The 24,284-nt window shown below is 31.9% G+C and overlaps 1 protein-coding gene across 1 annotated transcript in view; it reads left to right on the top strand.

Annotated features, from left to right (window-relative positions):
* The first annotated feature begins 1,446 nt into the window (after positions 1 to 1,446).
* The window catches only part of LOC128855113 (titin homolog), a 172,832-nt gene continuing 149,994 nt past the window's right edge, over positions 1,447 to 24,284 (top strand). The window contains exon 1 of the mRNA XM_054089755.1: positions 1,447 to 2,241. Within this exon, the coding sequence (XP_053945730.1) occupies positions 2,184 to 2,241 (58 nt within the window). The 5' untranslated portion in view covers positions 1,447 to 2,183. The remainder of the gene's footprint in view (positions 2,242 to 24,284) is intronic.

The raw sequence follows: 24,284 nt of genomic DNA, 5'->3' as shown, positions 1-24,284 counted from the left end.
TCGTGTCGTCCGTGACCACGAACTTGAAAATGAGCCACAGCCAAAGTGAGACCACAGACAAGTCGAGCCAAGCCAAGCTCCGAATAGCACCACCGACCAGCACTACACACACATACATGTGCATACACACAAGCTTCGAGCGCGCATCAACCAAAGCGCGAGTTGTGTAGAAGAAATGTTGCAACAGCAATGTTGCTTGCTGCTGCTGCTTAGTGTTGCTCTTCGACTGTTACCCATTCGTACTCGCCAAAGTCGTCGACCGTCGTCCGTCGCCTAGCCGGCTCATTTCGTTTTGGGTTGCTCATGACCATCAAACACTTTTTAAGACTGTGGCGGTGGCGAAAGCGAAGCGGGCTTCTAAATCAAGCACTGGACAAGCACAGCAGCCCGCTCGTACGAAGCTATTGGTATGAGTTGAGCCGAAGTATGCCGGCTGGCGTTTGTAGGTTTTTACGCTCACACGCTTTTTTGCTCTCTCGCGCGGTGACTGCGACTGCAGCAGCGATGTCGACGCGCGGGCGCCGTCGCTGCCGCTGGTAGCGTCGACTTTGGTTCTTGGACATGGTCAAAGCCAAGAGCAGCTGCAAAGCTTTTATGGTGTGATGTTGCTGCTAGTTGCTTGTTGTTGCAATGCTGTTTGATTTTTATTTATAGTAACGAATATATTGCTTTCGCGGAGAAGTATGCAATTTTTTTCTTTAATATTTACTTGTTTTTTTCTTGGGTATTATCATTATTTCCAATTTACTACATCGCGTTTTTATTTGCTTTAGCGACGACGCGCTCAACTTTGCAGCCAAACAAAGAAATTAACAACATAGCGCCGCGTGGATGCACGCACTCATCTCAAATTTATGCATACGCACACACATCAACACACTCACACTCACCACCACCTAACACCCAATTGCATTTGTGCTTCCTCGATTCTCTGCCCAAACTTGCTGCGCGTACATCAACAGCAAAAGTAGCAGCAGTAGCAACGTTCTGACTGCGCAGCTCAAACGTTCAAACTCGCGTCTCTCTATTTGTTGCGGCTTGATTTGTAACTCATTTGGTTTGACGCGCATTTGAGGCGGTTCGAACACGCGCGTGATTCGCACATTTGTTGTTGGTGCGTTTGTTGGCTGCTAGCTAGCAGCTGCTGTCGCTGATTTCTTCCTAGCAAAATTTATCATCGTCATCGCCATCATCCGCGTTCAATGTCTGAAAACAGTGTTTTATAGCGCGTGTGCCCATCTTCGCTGCTGCTGACTGCGCCGTTCGTAACGTTAGCCATCTCTGACGCGTTGTCTCAACCAACAACGTTAACGCTGGCGTGTTCGACGTTTGGTTTTTGTGGAATTGGTATATGGTTGTCGCTTTTCTACAAGCCGCCGCGCTACGGAGGCTATATAAATAAGCGTAGAGACGCAGAGACTTCGAGTCTCTTTGAATTAAATGAAGCGGTGGTGTCAACAACATCCAACAGCCCACAGCGCTGGTCGTCGCAACTAGTAACTAGCAATTTTTTTCAGTTTTTGCCAATTTAAAATTTTATGATTTCTACCAATCGAAGAAGAAATTGAACAAAAACGCAGCCAATTAAGAAACTAACCCACGAAAAAAGCCAATAGACGAGAATTTGGCAGAAATTTTTCTTAATTGAAAAATATATTTTACAAAAAATCAAAAGAAACAAGTGACTGCGAAAGTGTAAATGTTTTTTGGGCAATTCAGTTTTTTGAAATTTCAATAAAAAATATGCTCATAAAAATTACTTGCATATATCGTTAAAAGTTAAAACGGTATAAAAGTAACGGCCTAGGCGTGGAGAAATAACTGCAGCCGCTTTCCATATACGATGAACATTTCTGAAAAGAAATCCGCAAGTGTCGTGTGAAAAAGTGCTACCCAGTGTTTTCGCAAAACTGTCAAAGGACTACCCCAGCAGCCGCCACTGGAAATGGATTAACTGTTAAACTGAGCGCGAAGTTCAATATCGAACAGAGAATAACTAACTACCACCACCACCACAGAAAGCTGTGGTGCAATAACTCAAGTGAAAAATTAACAGTGTTTTTAATTTTACGCATAACGCGCTTTTGGCCTGAAAAGTGAATTTCAAAAATTTGCATTTACAAAAGGAAAAAATAAAGTAAACTAACAAACTTTGGAAAAAATTAAGTTGTGTGCAATTTTTTATGAAAAAGCACACAAGCAAATCGACTACGAGAAAATCCGCATACGCAAGTGAAAAAGGTGAGTTTTATCCAGTTTCGTTTTCGAAAGAACCCAAGTACTTATAGCCAGAAATAGCACTGCGGGAGTTGTACAGAAACATAAAATATGAAGTGAAGCGCCAGATTTTTATTTGTAATTTAAGTGAATATTCGTACCAAATTTTTTTTCAGAAATAAGGAATTTTTCAGAAAAATATTAAAACATCCAATTTCGGCTGCGTTTTTTTTTAATTAATAGCTAAAACTTTGTATTCAAAGAAAAAATTAAAAAAACCAAAAAAAAAAAATTCCTTAATTTTTAATTATTAGCGTAAAACTTTGAATTCACTTAAATTTATTTCTTAGAAAAAATTATACAAAAATTAAAACTAAAATTTATAATAAAACAAAACTAAAATAATTAAAATAAAAATGCTTTTCAATTAACTATTATGTACTATTATCACTCATATTTATCAAAAAAAAAAGCAAAAATCGAAACTAAAGTTTTTAGTACAAAAAAAATTAAATAATTTAAATAAAAGCTTTCAATTAAAAATTATTATATTATTTAGAAGTCATATTTTAAAAGTCTAAAATGTTTCAAAATGAATCTACATCATATCTAGATCTTTCCGCGTTCTAAAAAAAAAATTATATTCTATAATTAAAAAAAAATTATAATAAGACATTCGTGTTGTTCAAATTTCAATAAATTTGATTAGAATTTCTGTTGTTTAAATAAAAGGTTTAAAAAAACAGCCACAGTGAATCAATTCCAACTTAATTTAAAGAAGTCCAAATTATCTTATTTTTTCAAATTTCGGTCGCATATAATTTATTTTTTTAAATTTGGTATTGCTGAATTTTTTTTTTTTAATTAGACTTCAAATGTGTATAAAAAAATTCTCTGAACTTAAAATCTGCATTGGTATGAACCGTTAGTGATTGTTTCAGGAAACATTTAATTTAAGAGAAATATTAAAAAATTTAAGGGCACAATTAAAAAAAAAGTTCAATTATTTTCACACTTTTTTCTTATTTCGTTTGAATACATAAATTATAAAATGTCAAACGGTTCTTAAAGGATTTGAAAAATTCATTTCCGAATTTCGTCCAAATATCTGCGTCATTATTCGTAGGCATTAATTTAAATTTATTTCTAAATAAAATTTACTTTTACTACAAAAAATGTATTTTTAAATAGATTTAAATGCTTTGCTTGCCAATTGTAATGAATCAAAAAGAAGGTAAAAATTAATTGAGACACTTAAAAGCTTTTGATACTTTTTTCCAAAACTTTAAATTACTATATATTTTTTTTAATTTTCAGTTCAATTTATTTATAGAAAAAAATTTAAGAAAAAAAAATGATTTTTGTGAATCATCATCAACGTAAAACTTTTTATGCATTTAATTTTTTTTCGTACAAAAATTAAAAATAAATTTTCTAGTAAAGAAACATAGTTAAAATAATTTGCAATTAAATAATATTAAAATATGCTTTCCTAATTAAAATTTTTTAAATATTCTGATTTAAAAATAGTACAAAAAAATCGGATTTAAGGTTAATAAACCCTATTTTTAGTGCTACTAAACAGTGAGAAAAATCAATGCTCTTTTGAGGTTTGACATTATTATTTATTTTCCAACTTTTATTTTAAAAATATTTAATAATAAAAGTATGAAAACTTTTTTTTACAACAAAATATCACAATTAAAGAAATGGATTTGCTATTGTGAGCATCAATTAAAACATTAATTTTAAAATTAATTCGATTTACTTAAAACGATATATTTTTCTGTTTATTTTATTTTATTTTTTAAATTAATTTTTTCAATTTATTAATAATTGATTGATTTTTCTTAAAATAGTTATTAATAGGACTATGAATAAGTTCGTGCGGTTTTTTTTCGAAATTTGAAACTTTATTGACGTAAAATGGTTACAAATTTAATATTCAAAATATTGTCCATCGCTTACTACTACTTTTTCCCATCTTTCTGGCAATTCACGGATTCCCTTTGTGAAAAATTCGGTCGGTTTTGCCGCAATCCACGAATCGATCCATTTTTTGACTTCATCGTAATTACGGAAGTGCTGGTCAGCCAGGCCATGTTGCATCGATCGGAAGAGATAGTAATCGGATGGCGCAAGGTCTGGACTATACGGCGGGTGGGGTAGGACATCCCATTTGAGCGTTTCTAAGTATGTTTTGACCACTTGTGCAACATGTGGCCGAGCATTGTCATGTTGCAAAATAACTTTGTCGTGTCTATCGGCGTATTGCGGCCGTTTTTCTCGCAGTGCTCGGCTCAAACGCATCAATTGTCGTCGGTAGACATCCCCCGTAATCGTTTCATTCGGTTTCAGTAACTCATAATACACAACACCCAGCTGGTCCCACCAGATACACAGCATAACCTTCAGGCCATGAATATTCTGCGCCGACGTCGATGTTGAAGCATGGCCAGGGTATCCATACGTTGCCCGACGTTTTGGATTGTCGTAATGGACCCACTTTTCATCGCCAGTCACAATTCGATGCAAAAAACCCTTTCTTTTGTGCCGTTGAAGCAGTTGTTCGCATGCCATAAAACGGCGTTCAACGTCTCTTGGCTTCAATTCATACGGCACCCAATGGCCTACCTTTCGGATCATTCCCATGGCTTTTAAACGTTTGGAAATGGTTGAATGATCAACTCCCAAAGTTTTTGCAACCTCTTCTTGCGTTTGAGCCGGATCTTGATCGAGCAATTCCTCCAATTCGGTATCCATGAACTTTGGCGGCGCACCCTCGCGTTCTTCGTCTTCCAAGCCAAAATCACCACTTTTAAAGCGTGCAAACCACTTCTGGCACGTTCGCTCAGATAGAGCATGCTCACCATAAACTTCCACCAAGATACGATGACTTTCGGCTGCTTTTTTCTTCATATTAAAATAATGAAGAAGAATTCCCCGCAAAAACACATTATTTGGCACGAAATTCGACATTTTCAAGTGTGGTAAAAATATTGTTGTTTACGCTTCAAATAAAAAACTTATACTGACGTTTGTGCCTTACGACAGTAGCTCTCCAATGAATGTTTGGAAATGTGGATCGATGGAATAATAATCAAGTTACGCCATCTGTTGTAAAACCGCACGAACTTATAAATAGACCTATTACTATACATAGGAAAAAATATTATTTATTTTCTAGTATATATTTTAATGTTTTTAAGTATATATTTTTTCTTATCTATTTTTTGTTTACATTTTTAATGTTATTTTTCTTTTCTTCTTATTTATTTTTTGGTTTATGGTTTGAATTTTTTTATTTTGCTTCTACTTCTTGCAAAGAAATATTATTTGTAGAATTTTGCTTTACAAGTTTTAGGAGACATGGAAATTATTTTTACTTTGAAAAATATTACAATTTAAACAAAAAATCATTCAATATTACAGGGATTGTTTTTAATATTTCTAAATTAACGCGTGAGATTTCTTGAAGCAGTTATTCAACCTAGAAATCAATTTTTGCATTATTTTTGAACTACTTATTTGTTGGTTTTTCATACTTATTTTGTTAAAAATTAATTTGTGGAAAATATCAAGCCCCCAGCACAAACAGGAGGTAGCTCGGATAAACTCCCAAAAGGGTATAAATGCAAAAAGAAATTGGTTTGTTATTTGTTTTTTTTTTAATTACGATTTGCGCGGTCTCAGTTTGGCTATTTTAATGTTGTTTACTTAGTGTATATTAGTGATGTATACAAGTTTAGCTTATTATACAACAAATATTATATAAATAGTTTTTTTTATTATATAAAATTTTGTAAAATTTCACTAAAATGTCAAGCTTTTTAATCACATTTTTTAGAATGATTTATGGCATGCAGTTTAATAGCAATAAATAAAATGTTATTAATTTGCTAGTTGCAGTTAGCTCCAAAATACTGTTAATTTTTTGTTTTTAGTTGCTAAGCTATTTCTTCCACAGAAAAAAAGTCTATGATTTAAGAAAATTTATTTTTTTAATTTTTTGCAATGAAAGAGGCCCATCGGCATAATAGGAAACTGTTATAAAGTATATTGCTTCCATCCTTTTTATTTAAAGCACAAAATATTTTCTTTTTAGAAACATTTTTAAACAGTTTTAACACATTCTCAGGCCTACCTGTTCATATTTTTATTTATTTATTTTTCTTAATTAATTTCGATTTTTTTAATTCATTTCTAGTTATTCATATTTTATATTTATTTTGTTTCTATTTAGTATTTCCATTATATTGTTTTATTAAATTAATTTCTATTTTTGATATTTGTATTTATATTTTTTTTAATATTTATACTGAATTGTTCTAATGAATGTCTACCTTTTTATTCTCCTTATTAAAAATTGTATATTGATTAATTTTGTTTTTTTTAAATATTTGTAATTATTTTAAAGTTTTTATATTTTTGTTTAATTTTTCTAAATAATTTCTTTTCTTTTAAGATTTTTATATAATTTTTTTAATTCATATCTATGTTTTGAATATTTTTATTTAATTTTTTGTTTAATTTCAATATTTATTATTTTTGCTTAATTTTTTGAATTAATTTAATTCTTCTAAATATTTTTTTAATAAATTTCTATATTTAATTAATTTCTGTTTTTAAATATAATATTTAAATGTATTTTTTTTATTAATTTCTAATTTTTCATATTTGAATTGGTTTTTTTAATTAATTTCTATTTTTAAAGTTTTTACTTAATTTTTTAACAAAATTTCTATTTTTTAATATTGATTTTTATTTTTGTTTTTTAATTTATTTATTTTTTAATATATTTATTTTATTTTTGTAATTAATTTCTATTTTTTTTATGTTTATTTAAGTCTTTTATATTAATTAATTGTATTTTTTAAATACAAAATATTTGATTAATTTTTTTAACAAACTTCTTTTTTTAATATTTTTATTTAATTTTTTTAGTTAATTTATGTTTTCAGTATATTTACTTAATTTTTTCAATTTTTTATTTTTTTTATACAATATTTTTAATTGTCTTGTTTGCTTCTTTTGGTTTTACTTGAAGAACTTTAGAAAATCTGAAAAGAAAAATAAAGGTCAAGTTTAAGCAATCTGTATACATTTTTTTTTTAATCAAGTTAGGTTAAAGGTCACTTCTTGTAAGCAATCCCCTTGTGAGTACTCACTTCTATTACCTAGAATTAAATTACAAGCAGCAAGTACTTAGTTCCAGCAAAATGTGTATACCAATAATTTAATGTTTTCCTCGCGATCTTCGCACAGATCACAGAAAGCAATGATTAAAAAATTTCACAGAATAGCCTTACTTTGGTTGGTGCATCACTTTGTGCGTCAGTGGTAGTGGCAAAACCACAAAAAGCAAAAGAAACCACATACACACACAACATTTTTCATAATAAAACGAAATCAACAGAAGCAATAAATTTGTAATGGTAAAACAAAAAACAAGAAACAAGGTACTTTTGTACCTTCTCGTGCAAAATAAATAAATATTTCGTAATTTCCCAGCGACACCACAAAATTATTTCATTCATTCATAAAAATACTGCGGCAGTCAGTCGCAACCAGCGTGCACACAATACACCCCCATCTATAACTTCCACTTGCATACTCAATCACATACACAAACACACTTTTGTATTGTGACTAAGTAAAGCAGTCGTTACATTTGTATAAAGTACAACTTAGCAGCAATTCATTCAGCCGGACGAACAAGGCGCTGCGCAGCCAGAACCGCAGACGCAGCCAGAGCGGCAGCAGCACTTTACGATTTACTCGAACGTAAATAAAATATGCACACGAGTGTACTCTGAAATTGGCGTTTAAGTAAAATGTTGAACAAAATGCCTATAAAAATATTTTGAAAAAAAAAATAAAAAATAAAAATAAAAAGAATATGAAAATGTTAAGCATTGAAACCGTTAGCGGCTGTGATGGATCCGGCTAAATGTGATGCCTGTAGGGAAATTAGCTTGTTAAGTTTATGGTATTTCCGTGGGCTACATTAGTGCAGTAAATTTTTGGAGGGCCATTTTTACAAGACCAAGTTACAAATTTGTTTACTTAAAATTTGCTGTTCATTCGTAAGTAAAATTTTTGATTCACATAATGACTGGAATTTTTGTGTTACTTTTTAGGCTTGACTACTTTTATAATGTTCAAGAATTTGTTGGGTTTTGACTAATTTCACACTTGGCTATAAAGTAAAGTAGTTCGGGTTACTTTGGCAAATGCAAAAAGAAAAAAAGTAAATTTTTTAAACGAACCATCACATTCAAAAAAATATTTCTTATTTTATTTCATTTATTGCCTTCATGTTTTAATAATTTGCCAGTGAGTAGTTAAAAAGTAATTAATAAACTTTGTACAAGTTTTATAAAAATTCGAAAAAATTTAAAATTTATTTTAATCAGAATAAAAAAAAAAAATCGGATATGCAGTTTTATAGCCCATTAAACTTTATGATAGCGAAGGGCGAGTTTTAATTGGCTCAAAATTCTTGTTGATTTTTGATAATTTTTCTCTCCGATGGTATTTTTTCAAACAAAATAAAGGAAAAAAATGTTTTTTATAAAAAAAAACTATAAAAAAAAGTTTATAAAAAACATTAAATATTTTTATAAAATTAAAATTTATATATTTATTTTATAAAATTTAATGTTTTTTATAAATTTTTTTTTTCAATTTTTTATAAATTTTTTTTCAGGCTTTAAAACAGATAGAGCTTCAAAATAGTTGACTTCACTTCCTCAGCATCAGTCAACTTTTTTTTCTGGAAACCCTTCTTCAATTTTAAAAATAAATAATAAACTGCACTTTAAGGGATTTCAAAATTACGCTGGTGTAGACATTCCATGACAATACGACAGTTGTAAACTGGCACCATTTCACGCAAAGTACGCTCAGCAGGAGTTCATTTCAAGACATCTCTAAGTCTTTCTAAATGTATAACCTGGCATTCTATCGTATTATTGACGTATTTCCCCTTATAACTAAATACATATTTTGAAGTACTCCTTTCAATCCGATTGCAATACTTGAAGTTTGCAGGCAGGCAGGCAACTTTACAGTGCGACTATTGATTACTGTGTCAGTTCAATATCATAATGTGGAACCCAAGTTTTGTCTCTAACAAAAATCCAGTTCGTAAGCTCATTGTCGCTTTGAATTTATGGATTAAAACAACCACCTTGAAGGGGTGCAAGTATTCTCGGCGTCAATCTTGTATTGATTTTAGACATTCCAAAATCATTATGGAGAATATTCAAAATTGGCGATGCTTCAAACATTGTTGTGATTTATTTATTTTTCCAAGGAGACGTTTTTCGACTTTATCCACAATAGCTGAGTTCGTCGGCTCAAAAAGCCGCCCAGAGTGCTCAGCTTCTTCAATGGGCTCTTTATTATCACTTTTATTTTATTTCTTATGCCACTTATAAATCGTTAATTTTCTAGATGACCTCTCCTTGGTGATGCTGTCTGTCAGTATTATATTTATATTTATTATCTCAAAGGCAATTCTCAAAGTGAAAGGGTATACCTATAAAAGGAATTTTTCTTGTTACAGAGTAACTGGAGCTATACTTTATTGAGTTTATTGCAAATACCCGATTATTAATCCAATTTACTGTGCGACCTCTAGCCATTCTGCCACGAACTGCAGAAAACAATTTCAAAATACAAATTTGATGGTGCGCGCTGGGGCGGGAATTATGGCTAACAAAACCTTGTTAATGTGCACCAAATTTACACCGAACAAATTTTGTTGGGACTCTCGAAAAACTAGCAGAATTGTGGCGGTACGTAGGTAGGCAACTGATTTGGGAAGCAGCATTAATTATAGCTCACTGTTGGTGTTACTATTGACTGGGTGAATTGACTAGGGTAGTGGGTGAGTGAGCCATTGAGCTGGGTAATAAATACTTGGCGCAAAGGCTGGTGGTGGCGATGGAAGAGTAAATATTTGTTTCCTTTTTCGCGCGCAAGCTGAACGGATTGCGTGAATAGCGATGAGCGAGCGCGCATTCCTTCACCAACAGCTCATTCCTTCAATTCTTCCGCTCCTTCCAAGGAGCGCATTGTTGCCATTGTCCTGTTTAAAGGATACCGCATACGCGGCTGTTAGGGTTGGTTGGCTTTTGCTTGTGGCCGTTGCCACTGTCACGGCCATGGCCACGACCAGCTTGAATGAGTACAGCTGTGACCTGACTGCCCTTACACTACTGGAAGCAAAATATTGCTTCTGCTTCTGCTTCACCTTCTTCATGATTTTCTTTTTATTTTTATTCCACAGCTTACCTTCCCTTTTTTCCTTTTTGCACTTGCCCACTAGTACTAGCACCAGCACTCGCATAGCTTCTCATAGCTTTTTCGTGGCTGTTGCGGCACTTGTGTGCACTTGCCGCGCCGCGCTTCGAGTTCATGGCCGCATTCGCATTCGCATTCACATTCGCCATATAACCACCATGTGGCACGATGAATGTTGCAATAGCGCACCAACATTTGTATGCTACACGTGTTGTTATTATTGTTATTGCAGCCGGCTGCCTCCCTGTTTTGGTACTTAATTTATGAATAGCATTTCTCTTTGGCGCTGCTCTTTGAAACTCAATTGTGTGTGTGTGAGTGCCAAGTATTTGTAAGTGTGTTTCTGTTAATTAGAATTTATGGGTGAAGGTTGCTTCTGGCTATGCGCTTATGGTGCATGTTGTAGAAGCTGCCGCGTGAAAATTTACCTTCCAGCTTTCTTGCAATGGCAAAAATTTAATTTTGCATATTTATTGCAGAAATTTTCGAAAGTTGCCAACTGCAAATTACAACACACCTCATTGCAGCCTATAAATTTGTGTAAAATGTTTGCGCTGCACACACACAAGCTCAAGTGCTTATCGTAAATATACATGTGCATTGTGCACAGGCTCAGCATCCGTCATATGTGGCAAGCACTTAGGCAAACTGCTAAAATCGCTTTCAACATTTTGCATTAGAAATTGAAAATAAACCAAAAAAGGCCATCAAAAATCAACTAAATATTCCCAACGGTAACTTGTGCATGCTATTCTTTGCACTTTTTTCATCTTCTCATATTTTTGCCACTGCCAACATTTCGCCATCTCGTGTCGGCGATGCCGTTCATTTACACAAAAGTCAACTCTTTCATATTTTATGACATTTTCATTTTACTGCCACATGCGCCACATATCAAACATACACGAACTCCCATACACACGCACGATTCATAGCCGGTAAAGTCGATGCTCGATGCTGCCAAGTCGAGCCATCCGCTCAGACAGCTTACTGTTGCCCTTTCACTTGTCCATTTGCCATGCAGCCTCACACAAACGGCTGTTTGTCTATTCTACGGCAAAGTTTACAGAACCTCGTCGAGTCTGGGAAAATAAGCTTTGTAAAAAGTGAGAAAAAAATTGCAAAGGAAAGAAGCAGAGAAAAAACAACAGCACACAACAACTAACTTTAGCATGTGATCATACGAGCCTAAGATTTATTTATAGTTTCAAAAATGTCATATTTTTTGGCGCAATCCAAAAAATAGTAAAAATAAGGAGTAGCTTATTCGGCACGGCTTGTGCAAATATTTATATGCATACGAATTCATGTATGTAAAAGAGCTTATGTAAATGGCCAGTAAGTCAACAAAAGCCACTGTCTCAGTTGAAGGCATAAAACGTGTGAGGCCAGTGGGAATCTGCCGCAGCAGATACAGTTAATGAAAAGACAAACCAAACAAAATAGTGCTAATGCTCTGGAAAATACAGACCACGAAAAAGTTATAGCATCTAAATATTTCGTTTTTTTTTTTCTTTTTTGAAGTTCTCATAGTGCAGCTGCGATCAAGGCTCTGATGACGCTAAGATCAAGATCCAGAATAGTCAAATTTTGTAAGGAGGAGATTAAATCGCTTGGGTGTGCAAGTAACATTTATTTGATCTGGGTTCGAGGGCATAGGAACATTTTCCCTCCCGCGGAAATGCTAGGGTTACCATTTACTGCTCATTGCAGAAGCTGTGGGGATCTTTCAGAGAAAGAGATGTTGATCACTTTCCCTGTAAATTTCCGGTATCGGAAGCTAGACGATTACGAGCATTGTTTGTTCTCTTAAATCCTAAACTATTCATACATATATAAGAAGTTTTCAAAGTGCCCACTTTGTAAAACTAAAATTTATTTCACACTGTGAAAATTTCTTAACGTCCATCTAAATGCAGCCCACTTACATACAACCACATCAATAACTTTACACAAATCCACACAAACTAGCAGAATGTGTAGTTTCAGTTATACTCGTACATCAGTCTGATGCTATTCGCCTGTAAGTATAAAGTCACAAAGGACCTATAACGCGCACACATACACACACCTGAGGTTATAGAAAAAAGTTCGAATGCAAACGGCTGAGAATAAAAATCGAATAACGATGTGGTGGGTGTGCTAGCAGGACCGCCAATCAAATTCAAACAAGCACTCAATGAAAGAAGGGGAGTTAGTGGCTTAGACAAATGCGAGAGGACAGCAGAGGAGAAATGGCGCGGATAGGAAATACTACGGGCAGCAGCAGCAGCAGGTGTTTGAGTTTATTCAGCGCACATTCTGCAGAAATTATTTGCGCTCAAAGGCATTTGTGTGTTGTTGGCAAGCAAAAACAAAATCAAAATCGAAATGCTGCCAACTCGCATATTCATCATAGCCATGACTAGCCATTGGCATATAAGTTTGTATGCATGTATTGGTATTTGCTATTCTCGTGTGAGCCGGTGAAGTTGGCGGCAAATATGTGATTTATGTATGTGCGGCAATCACAAATACAATCAAAGACGTAAACTCACACACCCGTACAATTGGATTCACATACGTGCATGGTTTTGCTTGTAGTAATATTTTTTATTGTTATAAGTTTGTTGCTTTGTTGTCTGTGCATTTTTGCGAGATTTATTGATGGACAAACCGAAAGTGCCAGGATACTCGCACAACAACAACAACAATAAAAAATACAATAATGTCGAATGCTGCAGGCTAAATTAAAACAAAAAACTATTTTACCGCAACTTGGCAAAATTGAATGGCACAGCTGTTCCACAAGCGGTAAACTATGCAGAAATTCAAATAGTCTAGCAAAAACCGAAAACTGAGTGATAAAAAATTCCAAAAACGCTTGTATCCCAAAAAAGGTAGCCAACTTTGCTGAACACATACAGCCATTCCTAGTAGTTACAGGTGCGTGTGTATGTATATATGCAGTAGAGCGTAAAACAATTTTTATATATAGTTAGTGAAGTAGATTACAGAAGTTACTAGCATCTTTTTTGGTGTTTTTTTTTCTGTTTTGTGAAGAAGCCCTGCTGCCACAACTTGTCATGATAATGCACATTTTAAGCGAATGCGCTGTCACGCTGACACTCTCTAGCAATGTCAATGTCTGCCTAGAAAATCAAGTTTGACGGATGTTGATTGAGTGGTAGTGCAGAGAGTAAGGATTCGTTTGCTGGAGTGGGTGCTGTGTGGTATGAGAGGTGGAGTACAGCATAAATTTGGTACAGCATAAAGTAATAAAAAATTTAATTAAATACAATAAATAAAATGAAATATAATAAAATTAAATTAAAAAAGAATAAAATAAAAAAAATAAAATAAAATAAAATAAAATAAAATGAAATAAAATAAATTAAAACAAAATAAAATAAAATATATATAATTGGCGCGTACACCCTTTTTGGGTGTTTGGCAGAGCTCCTCCACAAATAGGAGGGACCTACAGTTTCAAGCCGACTCCGAACGGCAGATATTTTTGTGAGGAGCTTTTTCATGGCAGAAATACACTCGGAGGTTTGCCATTGCCTGCCGAGGGGCGACCGCTAATGGTTTTCCTAATTTTGGTGTTTCACCGAGATTCGAACCTACGAATGGTAGTCACGCACCAACCCATTCGGCAACGGCGGCCGCCGTAAAGGAAAATAAAATAAATTAAAGTAGTAAAAATGTAATTAACAAAATGAAATTAAATACTGTAGGAAAGTAATATTAAAATATCAGAATATAAAAGAATATTGTTTCAAATAGCAAAATTTAAATAAAATATAAAAATAATTTAAAAAATAAATAACTAATGAAACTTAAAAAGTACAAAAATAATGGAAAATAAAAACAAAACAGCATTTAAATAAAATAAAGTAAGGTACTACATATAAAATGATAAATAAAGTTATATAATATAATTTTTTATAATAATATTAAAATAAAAGTGAAAAAAAATTTTGATTTAAAAAGTAACAATACAAAAGAAAATAATGTGAAATAAAAAAAAACTATGTGAAATGAAATAAAATAAATAATAAAAAAAGCAGATTGCCTAGCCGCTAATGCTTTTTAATTCATTGTGATTGTAATTCATTACTTTTCCAATTTTTAAATAAAAAAACAAAAAAAACAAAAATTTTAAATAAATAAAAATAAAAATAAAATGAAACTACAATAAAATAAAATGAAATAAATTATTATAAAATAAAATAAAAAAATTTATAAATGTAAAATATAAAAACATTTAAGAAAATAACTTAAAATAAAATAAATTAAAATAAAATTCAATCAAAAATAAGAATGTAATAGAAAAAAAAAAAATATTAAAAAAAATATCATTTAAATATATTAAAATAAAATAAGGTACTGAAAATGCAATAAAACAAATTAAAATAAAGTAGTATAAGAAAATAAGAAAATAATATCAAAAAAAACTTAAAAAAATTCCAAAATCAGTATATAATAATAAAAAAAAAATAATGTGAATTAAAATCAAGTTATATAAAATTAAAAACATAAAACGGAATAAAATAAAATAATAATATTTTAGTTTGGGGGAAAAGAAATGCATTATTTTTCCGTAAAACGTTAGCGCAAATTGTTTAAAAGTGGTTTGTGGTCGATCTTTAGCTCCTGCGCGATGCTACGACTACTAACATGCAAGTCAACTTCGATTATTTCTGTGATTTTATCGACATTTTCTTTAGCATCAAAAGGCCTGAACGGAATCGACGAAACGAAAATTACACATAATTAACTGTGACGGTATCGGCACCATTAAGACCATTCACAATTTCTGCGACTTGGCTTGCATTTTCGTCTTTATCAAAACCAGCAAATGTAAAATGTACCGAATTGTCTCTTTGTTGACTTCCATTCTTAATACACTTGAACTCATAACTGAGTGGAGCAAACAAAAAACAGCAAAATAATTTGTTTAGTGTGAAATATCACTTTAGCAACGAGCACAAACTTTGTTAATTTAAATTGTTTGATCAATACTTTACGAGGTATAGATCACTACAGCCATCTACTGAGAGAAAACTGGATTTCTTTTTCCCCAAACTAATGTAAAATTAAAAAAATTAAATATTTAAAATTTTTTTTTTCTTAAAGTAAAATGAATGACATTTAAATGGTAGAAAATATTGTAGAATAAATTACTCTAAAATGTAATAAATAAAATACAATAAACTAAAGATAAAATATAACGAAATAAAACCAAATAAAATATCTGTGACCTTTCAATCCTATCATTCCTTCTTAGTTGATGAATAAGTCACAAAAAAAAAAAATGCTAATAAGATGGCCAAGAGTCAACACTCTACAGCTCTGAGCTGACCCGAAAATGTATGCTTTTCGATTAAATTCTTTAACAATCACTGAATTGAAAAAGTTGTATCTATAACTAATTCCGAAATAAATATTTGGATTAAAAAGAAATTTATTTTTATGATAAAAAAACTCGAAACGAGTACAAACCAACTGAAAGTGCGGCTACTGTTTCTCGTTATCTCTGCATCTTTAAATTAGTGCAGTTAAAATAAAAGATAAAAAATTTTAGCATTGCGTATATAAAGCGGCTCGTTTTAGTGGTGTAAAGTTGGCGCGTAGCCACAGATGTGCATGTATGTGTGCACGTGGGTAGAACTTTTACAAGCACTGCATTGCCTATAACTGTTTTACAACTTTTTTCTCAATTGTCAAATTTCTGTATCTATTTCCGACTGCCACTCTATTACTTTCACTTCTATACCTACACACATACATGCATACACTTATATATTATAGTTAACTATGGTACATTACCACGTTCATACGTCTACATACAAATGTGCGTTGGTGAGATCTTGTTTGTGTGTATTTGGGAAGTACATCATAACAAAGTATGAAAGAAAAACATTAAGTAAACCTAAAAAAAAGTGTAATACAGACCACAAACGAGGCGCGGCAGGAAAACTCTTTCCCCCAAACTTATGAGCTATAGTCCTTTCTCGAAGTTGTGTGCCGCAGATTTGGGCAGCACAATGCAATATACTATACATTTCTGTCTAGTCGCTGTCTGCTCCAGAGAATATATTGGCGGATGAGCATAAAGCCACAACCATATACAAAAGCATACATACGCACATAAAGATAGCGTACTAAAGAAAAAAGGCAAATGCACACACAAACATCTGATCTTCCGCCCAAAGTTTCCCAAAAAATTTTTTTGGCAAGCAAAGCGCACTACTGGCGTTCAACACAAATGTACACTGTAAGTGTGTGTATATAATATTTATATATGATTGTGTGTGTGTGCATAAGTCACTTCCTTTAGTCTTGAATCAGACAGGACATGCACAGCCATTTGAATGCCGTAGGCGAAATGCGTACAGCTCGCCCTCGCCGCCATTGCCATCGCATTGCAGTACAACTAAGTAAATAGAAAAAAAAAACAAAACAAATTCCAACCTTAGCTGGCCCATTCTGGTCTATCAGTTTATGTACTCATTTTCAACATATGCATGTATATGTTTAGTCTGTATGTGTAAATAGACGCACAAATTATTTTAGTCTTTAGTCTGTGCGGGGTATTTTTGGCAAAGTTTCCGGTTTTCCTTTATTTGTGCTGGTTTTTTCACTTTTGCTAAAAACTCAGTGAGGTCTGCGCGTAAAAGTGAAAAGTCAATGACGGCAAGTTGTATGAACTTGTCTTCCAGAATGAATTGTTCGAACGTCGAAAGCTGAATGTTGGTGTGTAGAAATTGAGAGGAGAAAATTTTCGGTGCTTGTTGATTGAGGAGAATGAGGTAACTTTGATGTATAGGAATAAATATTATTTGCTAGTATGTGATGATGCCGCATACATACTTATGTATATGAGTGGGTAAATATAACTCCGGACTTTGCAATTAAATTGTAAAACGGATGAATTGTCTTAATAAGGAAAAGTGGGTGGAGAATTTAATATTTTGCTAGATTGTTTTTATTTCTGTATTTTTTTTTGGAGATTTTAGAAGATTTTAATAAACTTCAATTAGAAAATTAATGAAAATTTTAATTGTGTAATTGAAATTTTAATATGGCATTTTTGAAAAATAACAATTGACCGGTGATTAAGCACCGAATGCAATCTAAAATTGCTTCCAAAACAAAAGCAAATAAGCATCTATATTAGTTTTTGGAATTAGTTTTTCGTTTTGTTTTAAGCAACATTTTCATATTTCCTGGAAACTACAACTTTTGTTTATCTTCCAAGAGCTTAACTAGTTGCCCAAAATTTTAATTTAGTTTTCTAATTTTTAATAAAATATTTATTTGTTCAAACATTTTAGGAATCACATTAGGGTAGTTCACAATTAAGTGCATATAGTCTGGGCGCATATAACATACGCAAATTAACACATCAACACAACAACAAAATTTACATAAGTATTTGCACTGAATGCAATAAATACAAATTTCAGGAAATGTGTTTTTGTTTTTTTTTCAGCCAAATAAATTTTATGCAAAATTTAAAAAAGATTCTTGCATATAATAATGTTGAAATACTAGTAAAATAATTAAGTCTTACTTAGTACTACTGATATAAATAAATACATTAATTGAAATAAATAAAATAAAAAGTTAAAAGAAAAATTTTTTTCTTCGACTTTTTTGTTTGGCTTCCCAACTATTTAAAACTTACAATGTATAATTTGAGCTCACCCGGCTTAGGTTAAGTGTGCGCGTGGTGAAAAATTCAGTTCACAGCGAGCTTCGAGCAAACTGCAATAAATTGAAAACTCGAGTTATACTCGTACCCGAATGGTAATAATTTGGCGCAAATTCATTCAGGAATGAATATTAGTTAGTAACAAAATGTTTTAGTATTTTCACACACTTAGAAAAAAAAACACTTCAAATTTTAGAAAAACTTTCAAATATTTTATAAATTTCAAAACTTTCAAAAATTTTCAAAAACTTCAAAATTTTCACTAATTTTCAAAAACTTTCAAAAACTTACAAAACTATAAAAGATTTAAATTCAAAAACTTTCAAAAATTTCAGATGTTGCCTAAAATTTCAAAAATTACCAAAATTACCAAAAAAAATTGTATATTAGTTTAATTTTTTTTCAACGCATGAAATAAATGATTTAGTTTTGAAGGGAAGGAACTTTGTATACTCTCAAGTAATTCTCCAAATCTTAGCCATATTTCAAAATTTTCAAACTGCTCACTAATTTTCGAACATATTCAAAAATTTTTAAAAATTTTCAAAAAAATTTTAAAATTTTAATTTCAAAAATTTTTAAAGTTATCAAAATTTTCAAAAAGTTTCCAAAATTACCAAAAAAAATTGCATATTTTAGATTTTTTTAACTCATTTCATTTCATTTCATTTATTGCCCAATATCATTTTAACATAGGAGCTTACAAAGTTATGATAAAATTAGATTGTTAGCATTATCCCAACATACATTTGTATTTATCTAGGAGTTTAAAACTTATTTTTCTTTTGATATAAACAATAGGTTATGATTATTATTTTGTATGTCTTTGGCAAGATTTTTTTAACTCATGAAACAAATGATTTAGTTTTCGGGAAGGAACTTTGTATACTTTCAAGTAATTCTCAAAACCTTAGCCACATTTCAGTTTTTTTAATTTTTGTATTATTATTTCATGAGCACAAGACGAGATTAACATTAAAAGAACAAATTAAGTTATTGCCTTTATTTATTTGCCGATATTTTCACCTCAATTAGAAGTCATCTTTAATTTTTATCATTTTTTTATTTTCGAAGCCTCTCCTGAACTTATTTAAAAGCAACTGCAAAACTCTATTAAAATTAGAGCTAACCACAATCAGTTTATTAAACTTAAAACTGCAGCATCTATTTTTTCCAATCTCTATTCGTTTCCTTTGAAGCATCAAGCATTTATTTACATTCAGTAATTTCAATGAAATAAAAAACAAAAATTGCACAATCACTACAGCAAAGCAAAACAGCTGCACATGAAATGTTACTCATACGCCGGAGTCTTCGAGTCTTCATGCAATTACTCAGCTCATTTGAACCAACATGCACAACTGCTGTTTTGCACACACTTTTCTATGAAAAACATGTGACAAAGTAAGCTTTCTTAAAAGTGTGTACGCGTGACATTGTAAATATGCGATATTGTAGATAAATATGATTCTCAAAAATAAGCGCATAGAAAAACACTTCAAAAGCGCATAGCAAAATGTTTCAGTTACTTTGCTGAATCAATCTGCAGCCGTGTAAAAAGAATTGTCCACCTTTTCTTCCCACTGAAAAGGTAATTCTCCATTTTCGTATTGCAATTCATTTAATCTGTTGACTAGTTTGGAAAAATAATCAAAAATATTATTTGCAAGGTAAGCGAGGCTGCGCCCACAGTTTGCTTTGAGGACATTGAAATTTCAAGTACGTGCATGCGCACACGAAAAGATTCATCGTTGACTTTTTTATTGGCAAATATTTTGTGTGAGTGTCATAGGTATGAACTTATTTCTTTTATCAACTTGGCCATCGCTGTTATTATTCGGGCGCTGATTGTACGCTTTGCTAAGCAGCTTATTGTGCAATGGGCGTGCAATTTCTGACTTTATTATTTGTCTGGTTTTGTTGTCTATTGACAAGGTTGCATTTTTAACATTTCATTGCTGGTCAGGTGAGTTGCTGCCTACTTGACGCGCACTGGCTGCACAGTCATTTCCTTGACATTATTCTTTTTTGTTTGATCGTTTAACTGTTACTGCGCTCCGCTTTCCCAGTTGGGCTTTTTGTGCGATTGTTTTTTAGTGAAAATTATTTACATCGGCATATTCCTTCGGAAAATTAATTATTAAAATTTTACTAACTGCTTTTAGAGTAATTTCTTTAAAGAAACTGAGTTTCGGATGTTTCGCCTTTTTAAACGCCTGTCAGTTTTAGATGATTTTCTCTACATTTTGTTCTGCTGTGGTGAGGTGAGGTATTCTAGGCTAACATCCTATTGCTCCTGAATAAAATTTGTTACTATGCGCCGTGAAATCAGCCGGCGCCCAAACAACTAAAAAAAAAATAAGTAAATAATTGGCGCGTACACTTCTGTTAGGTGTTTGGCCGAGTTCCTTCCCCGCTTGTAAATGATTTTCATTGTATGTGGCTACTTGTAATTGCAACCAAAAGCGCAAGCAGTCATTTCCAAATGTTCTTATCATTACTTGTAACTATGATACATGAAAAATTATATGTAAACGCTTTGGAATTTATTAATTACTTGTAATTACTTTTGAAATCTATCGGTAATCATTACTCGATTTTATGATTTCGTCTTTGTAGTCAGAATCCTTAAATATTTTATATATCATTTCAACATTTTAGTATGCAAAGTGTTAACATTACTAGCCTACGTTAGTCAAGCTTTCAAACGCAGAATATTCTTTTAGTACAGCAACTGACACCTGCTTGAATAAGGTCGTTGGCACGCTTTGTTATTGGAAACTAATTATTATTATATTTTTTTACTTATTTAAAGTAATTATTACCTTTTTTATTCTCGTTAAAATCAGCATTCTAGTTAACGCATGTAAACGTGTGTATGTGTGCATGCTTTCAAGCGCATTTGAAAAGCGCTTAAGCATAATTATGCTAATTCATTATAATTTTCGTGCAGCTGCATATTTTCTTATTTTTATTTTTTTAAGTGTAAGTATTGTATAAGTAAATACAGCTACTCCTTACAATTTCGACCATTTCTTTGCTGTCTTTTCTTCAACAGCCACTTCAAATGGTTAACAAGCTGCTTTGTTCCAAAAACTTTAAGTAAAAAGGGAGGGCTGTGGATGCTAACTTCTCTGATGATGAAAGAGGAGAAAAAAATGTGTTTAGCATTCCTAGCTTTTTGTTTTTGTGTAGACTGAAAATGAAGGAGAAAAAATTTGTTTAGCATTCCTAGCTTTTTGTTTTTATGTAGACTGAAGATGAAGGAGAAAAAATGGGTTTAGCATTCCTAGCTTTTTGTTTTTGTACACTCTGAAGCAACGCAAAGAACTCTGCTGAAAGTTTCCAACTTTTAAATACTGTTGTTGTTTTTGGCGTTCAAAACATCTTTCCCTCTTCTCCCATTTGTGCCATTTAATTTCGCCGCACCTTTCCGTTTCATTTCTTCTGCCAACAACGTGTAATTATGCCATATTTTAATATATACAGATACTCAATAATTTACTCCAACTTCAACCTAATTAGTAGCTATTGGGTTATTTTTAAAAGCTGACGCTACTTTAACCTCGAAATGTTTTACTTACTTTATTACACAGTTATTTTTCAAAATTTATTGAGACCTTTCAAACATTCTTTTTCTATTCTTTATCTCTGGCTATTCATTGACAGCTAGCTGCTTAAGTTTATTGCATAATTATTACTTGTAGGTTATGTTAATTTGTTGTTTTTTTTATTTTTATTTTTTTGCTATCTTGAAATCTGCCATTGTTGGTGTATCAAAATTATTTCAAGACGATTCATTGGCATAAAAATTGCTCAACACCTGTGTCCGACACAATGGGGTGGTTTGCGTTTTTTTGCTCCTCTTCATTTTATATGTAAAACAACAACAAAATCTCCCGCTGTTGTTGTTAGAACAAACTTGTACAATATGGCTAATGATCGCTTAATTTTGTGATAAATTAAAAATTTAAATCCAAGTGTTTTTTTCCTTATTTACACTGTTGTTTTATTACTTTACTTAAATGTTCATACATATGTATTTTTACTAAAAATAGCTAGGACGTTATATTCAAAAATTACGTAGCTATTTCTTCCGACTGTTGTTGTTACTTCATCGGCATTTAAGAGGATATGGGAGAAACTGGAAATGTAAATTGTAAGAAAGGAATTTAAATTAAAATTTAATTCAAATTAATATATTTAAGGAAATACAGAAATAACTTAAAAAAAATGTATATATATAAGAAAATGTTTTGTTGTGATCAAGTGATCAATACGTATGTACATATGTATGTGTGCAAGCATTTGTGTCGAACACATTTTCGGAGTATTTTTAAATATTACCTGGAAGCTATTGTCGCAAATATTTTCAAAATAAATACTGTTCACAAGAACACTGAAGAAAAAATAATATTTACTTCACCTTCAAAGTTTGCCTAATGCCTCAATGGGAAAATGACTACGTCGGACACGGAACATAATATATATGTACATATATTATATAGTTTCCTAGGGTTCTGCAAGGGCAATGGAACATAACCTGCGTTAAAAAACGATGCCACTAGAAATAACTGATAAGTTTTTACCCATTATTTGCTTCTTTTTAAATTTTAATAATTTTTTATACAAATATGATTCATTATACTACAAAAACCATATAAAGCTAAGTTGCAAACTTTATGAAATTTCGAAGTTTTCATACAAATTTCACACACGAACTCCTCCGATTTGTGGTGTGCGTCGTGGTTTTGTTCCATAGATAGAGATCTACAGTTTTATGCTGCATAACAAACAAACTAAGTATTTATATGTTTCGTTCCCCTACATGTTTTCTATGGACTTTGCTTTTGCAATTACTCTCATTGTTGCGTTGGTATACACGTTACGTGAGCGAATGAACGGTCTACCAATGACGGTGAAGGAGCGAAACAACAATTGTTTTGTTTACACTCTTTTGCTTTGTAAAGATAGTGATTTTGTTTTTGGTCTAGCACAATATGAGTCCATTTGACCGTGGGGTTTATGTTTTTGGACCAATCGGGAAATCAAAACCAAAAACAAATATTTCTTTGTTTTTGTACTAAGCCAAATGGCGTTAAATATATATGTATGACCTTAGAATTGGTGATAAATTTTGACATTTTCTTTGCTTCTTATTTAATTTCACTAATTTTTTTATAAATTCAACAAACGATCATAAAAATTTGGATTTTTTTAATTAGAATTTTCAGAAAAATTATTGTAGTTAAATAAATGCAGTAAAATATAATAAATGTAGTTTCATAGTCAATTGAAAATTGGTATAACGAAGTGCAAGTTTTAAGTGCATATCCTCTATATAGCGAATGCTCGACATATTTTTATAAAAAAGAAAGCACCCAACATTGTCAGCAAAAGGAATTTCTTAAAAATCAAACCGATTCTCTTGCCACTTGAAACTTGCACTTTATTGTACCAAAATTTAAAGAGCAACTAAATTGCATCCTCGGAAATTTTTTTTAGAAATTCGGATTAAAAATTGTTAAATGTTGGTGGAAATATATCGCATCGTCAATAAATTGGCGCAAAGTTTGAAACTTGGATGGAACAGCAAATCAAATCTTGCGAATAAGCCTCTGCGCTTTAGTTGTTAACAACAAACGTACAAAACACATATTTCCAACTTTCCAGCCAAATACAAAGAATTTCTGGCATTTCTTTGCTTAAAAAAAACTTTTTTGCATATCACTACGAATTTCGTTCCGCTAGCAAACTCTACACCAAATTTCCAGCCTCTCATTTATTGCCTTTTCTTATCTTCGCTTCGAAACATTTCACATTTCTCAACGCTATACTGGAAAAATTCGCTGTCAATTGACTTCAAGTGATTTTTCGAGGGATTGCCAATTTTTTTTATACAATTTTGCAAAACTATTTTTCCCCGAGAGACCGAGAGATTTTGAAATATGCAGCAACGAATTTTGTAGCAATTTATAAAAAAATGCATATTTTCAAGTGGCTTAATTGAAATATTTTCACACAAAATAAAAAGAAACAGAAGTTGAAAAAACAA

Source organism: Anastrepha ludens, chromosome 2, assembly GCF_028408465.1.
Source record: "Anastrepha ludens isolate Willacy chromosome 2, idAnaLude1.1, whole genome shotgun sequence".
Classification (NCBI taxonomy): domain Eukaryota; kingdom Metazoa; phylum Arthropoda; class Insecta; order Diptera; family Tephritidae; genus Anastrepha; species Anastrepha ludens.
The sequence above is the reverse complement of the archived record's forward strand: the minus strand, read 5'-3'. Positions and strand labels throughout refer to the sequence as shown.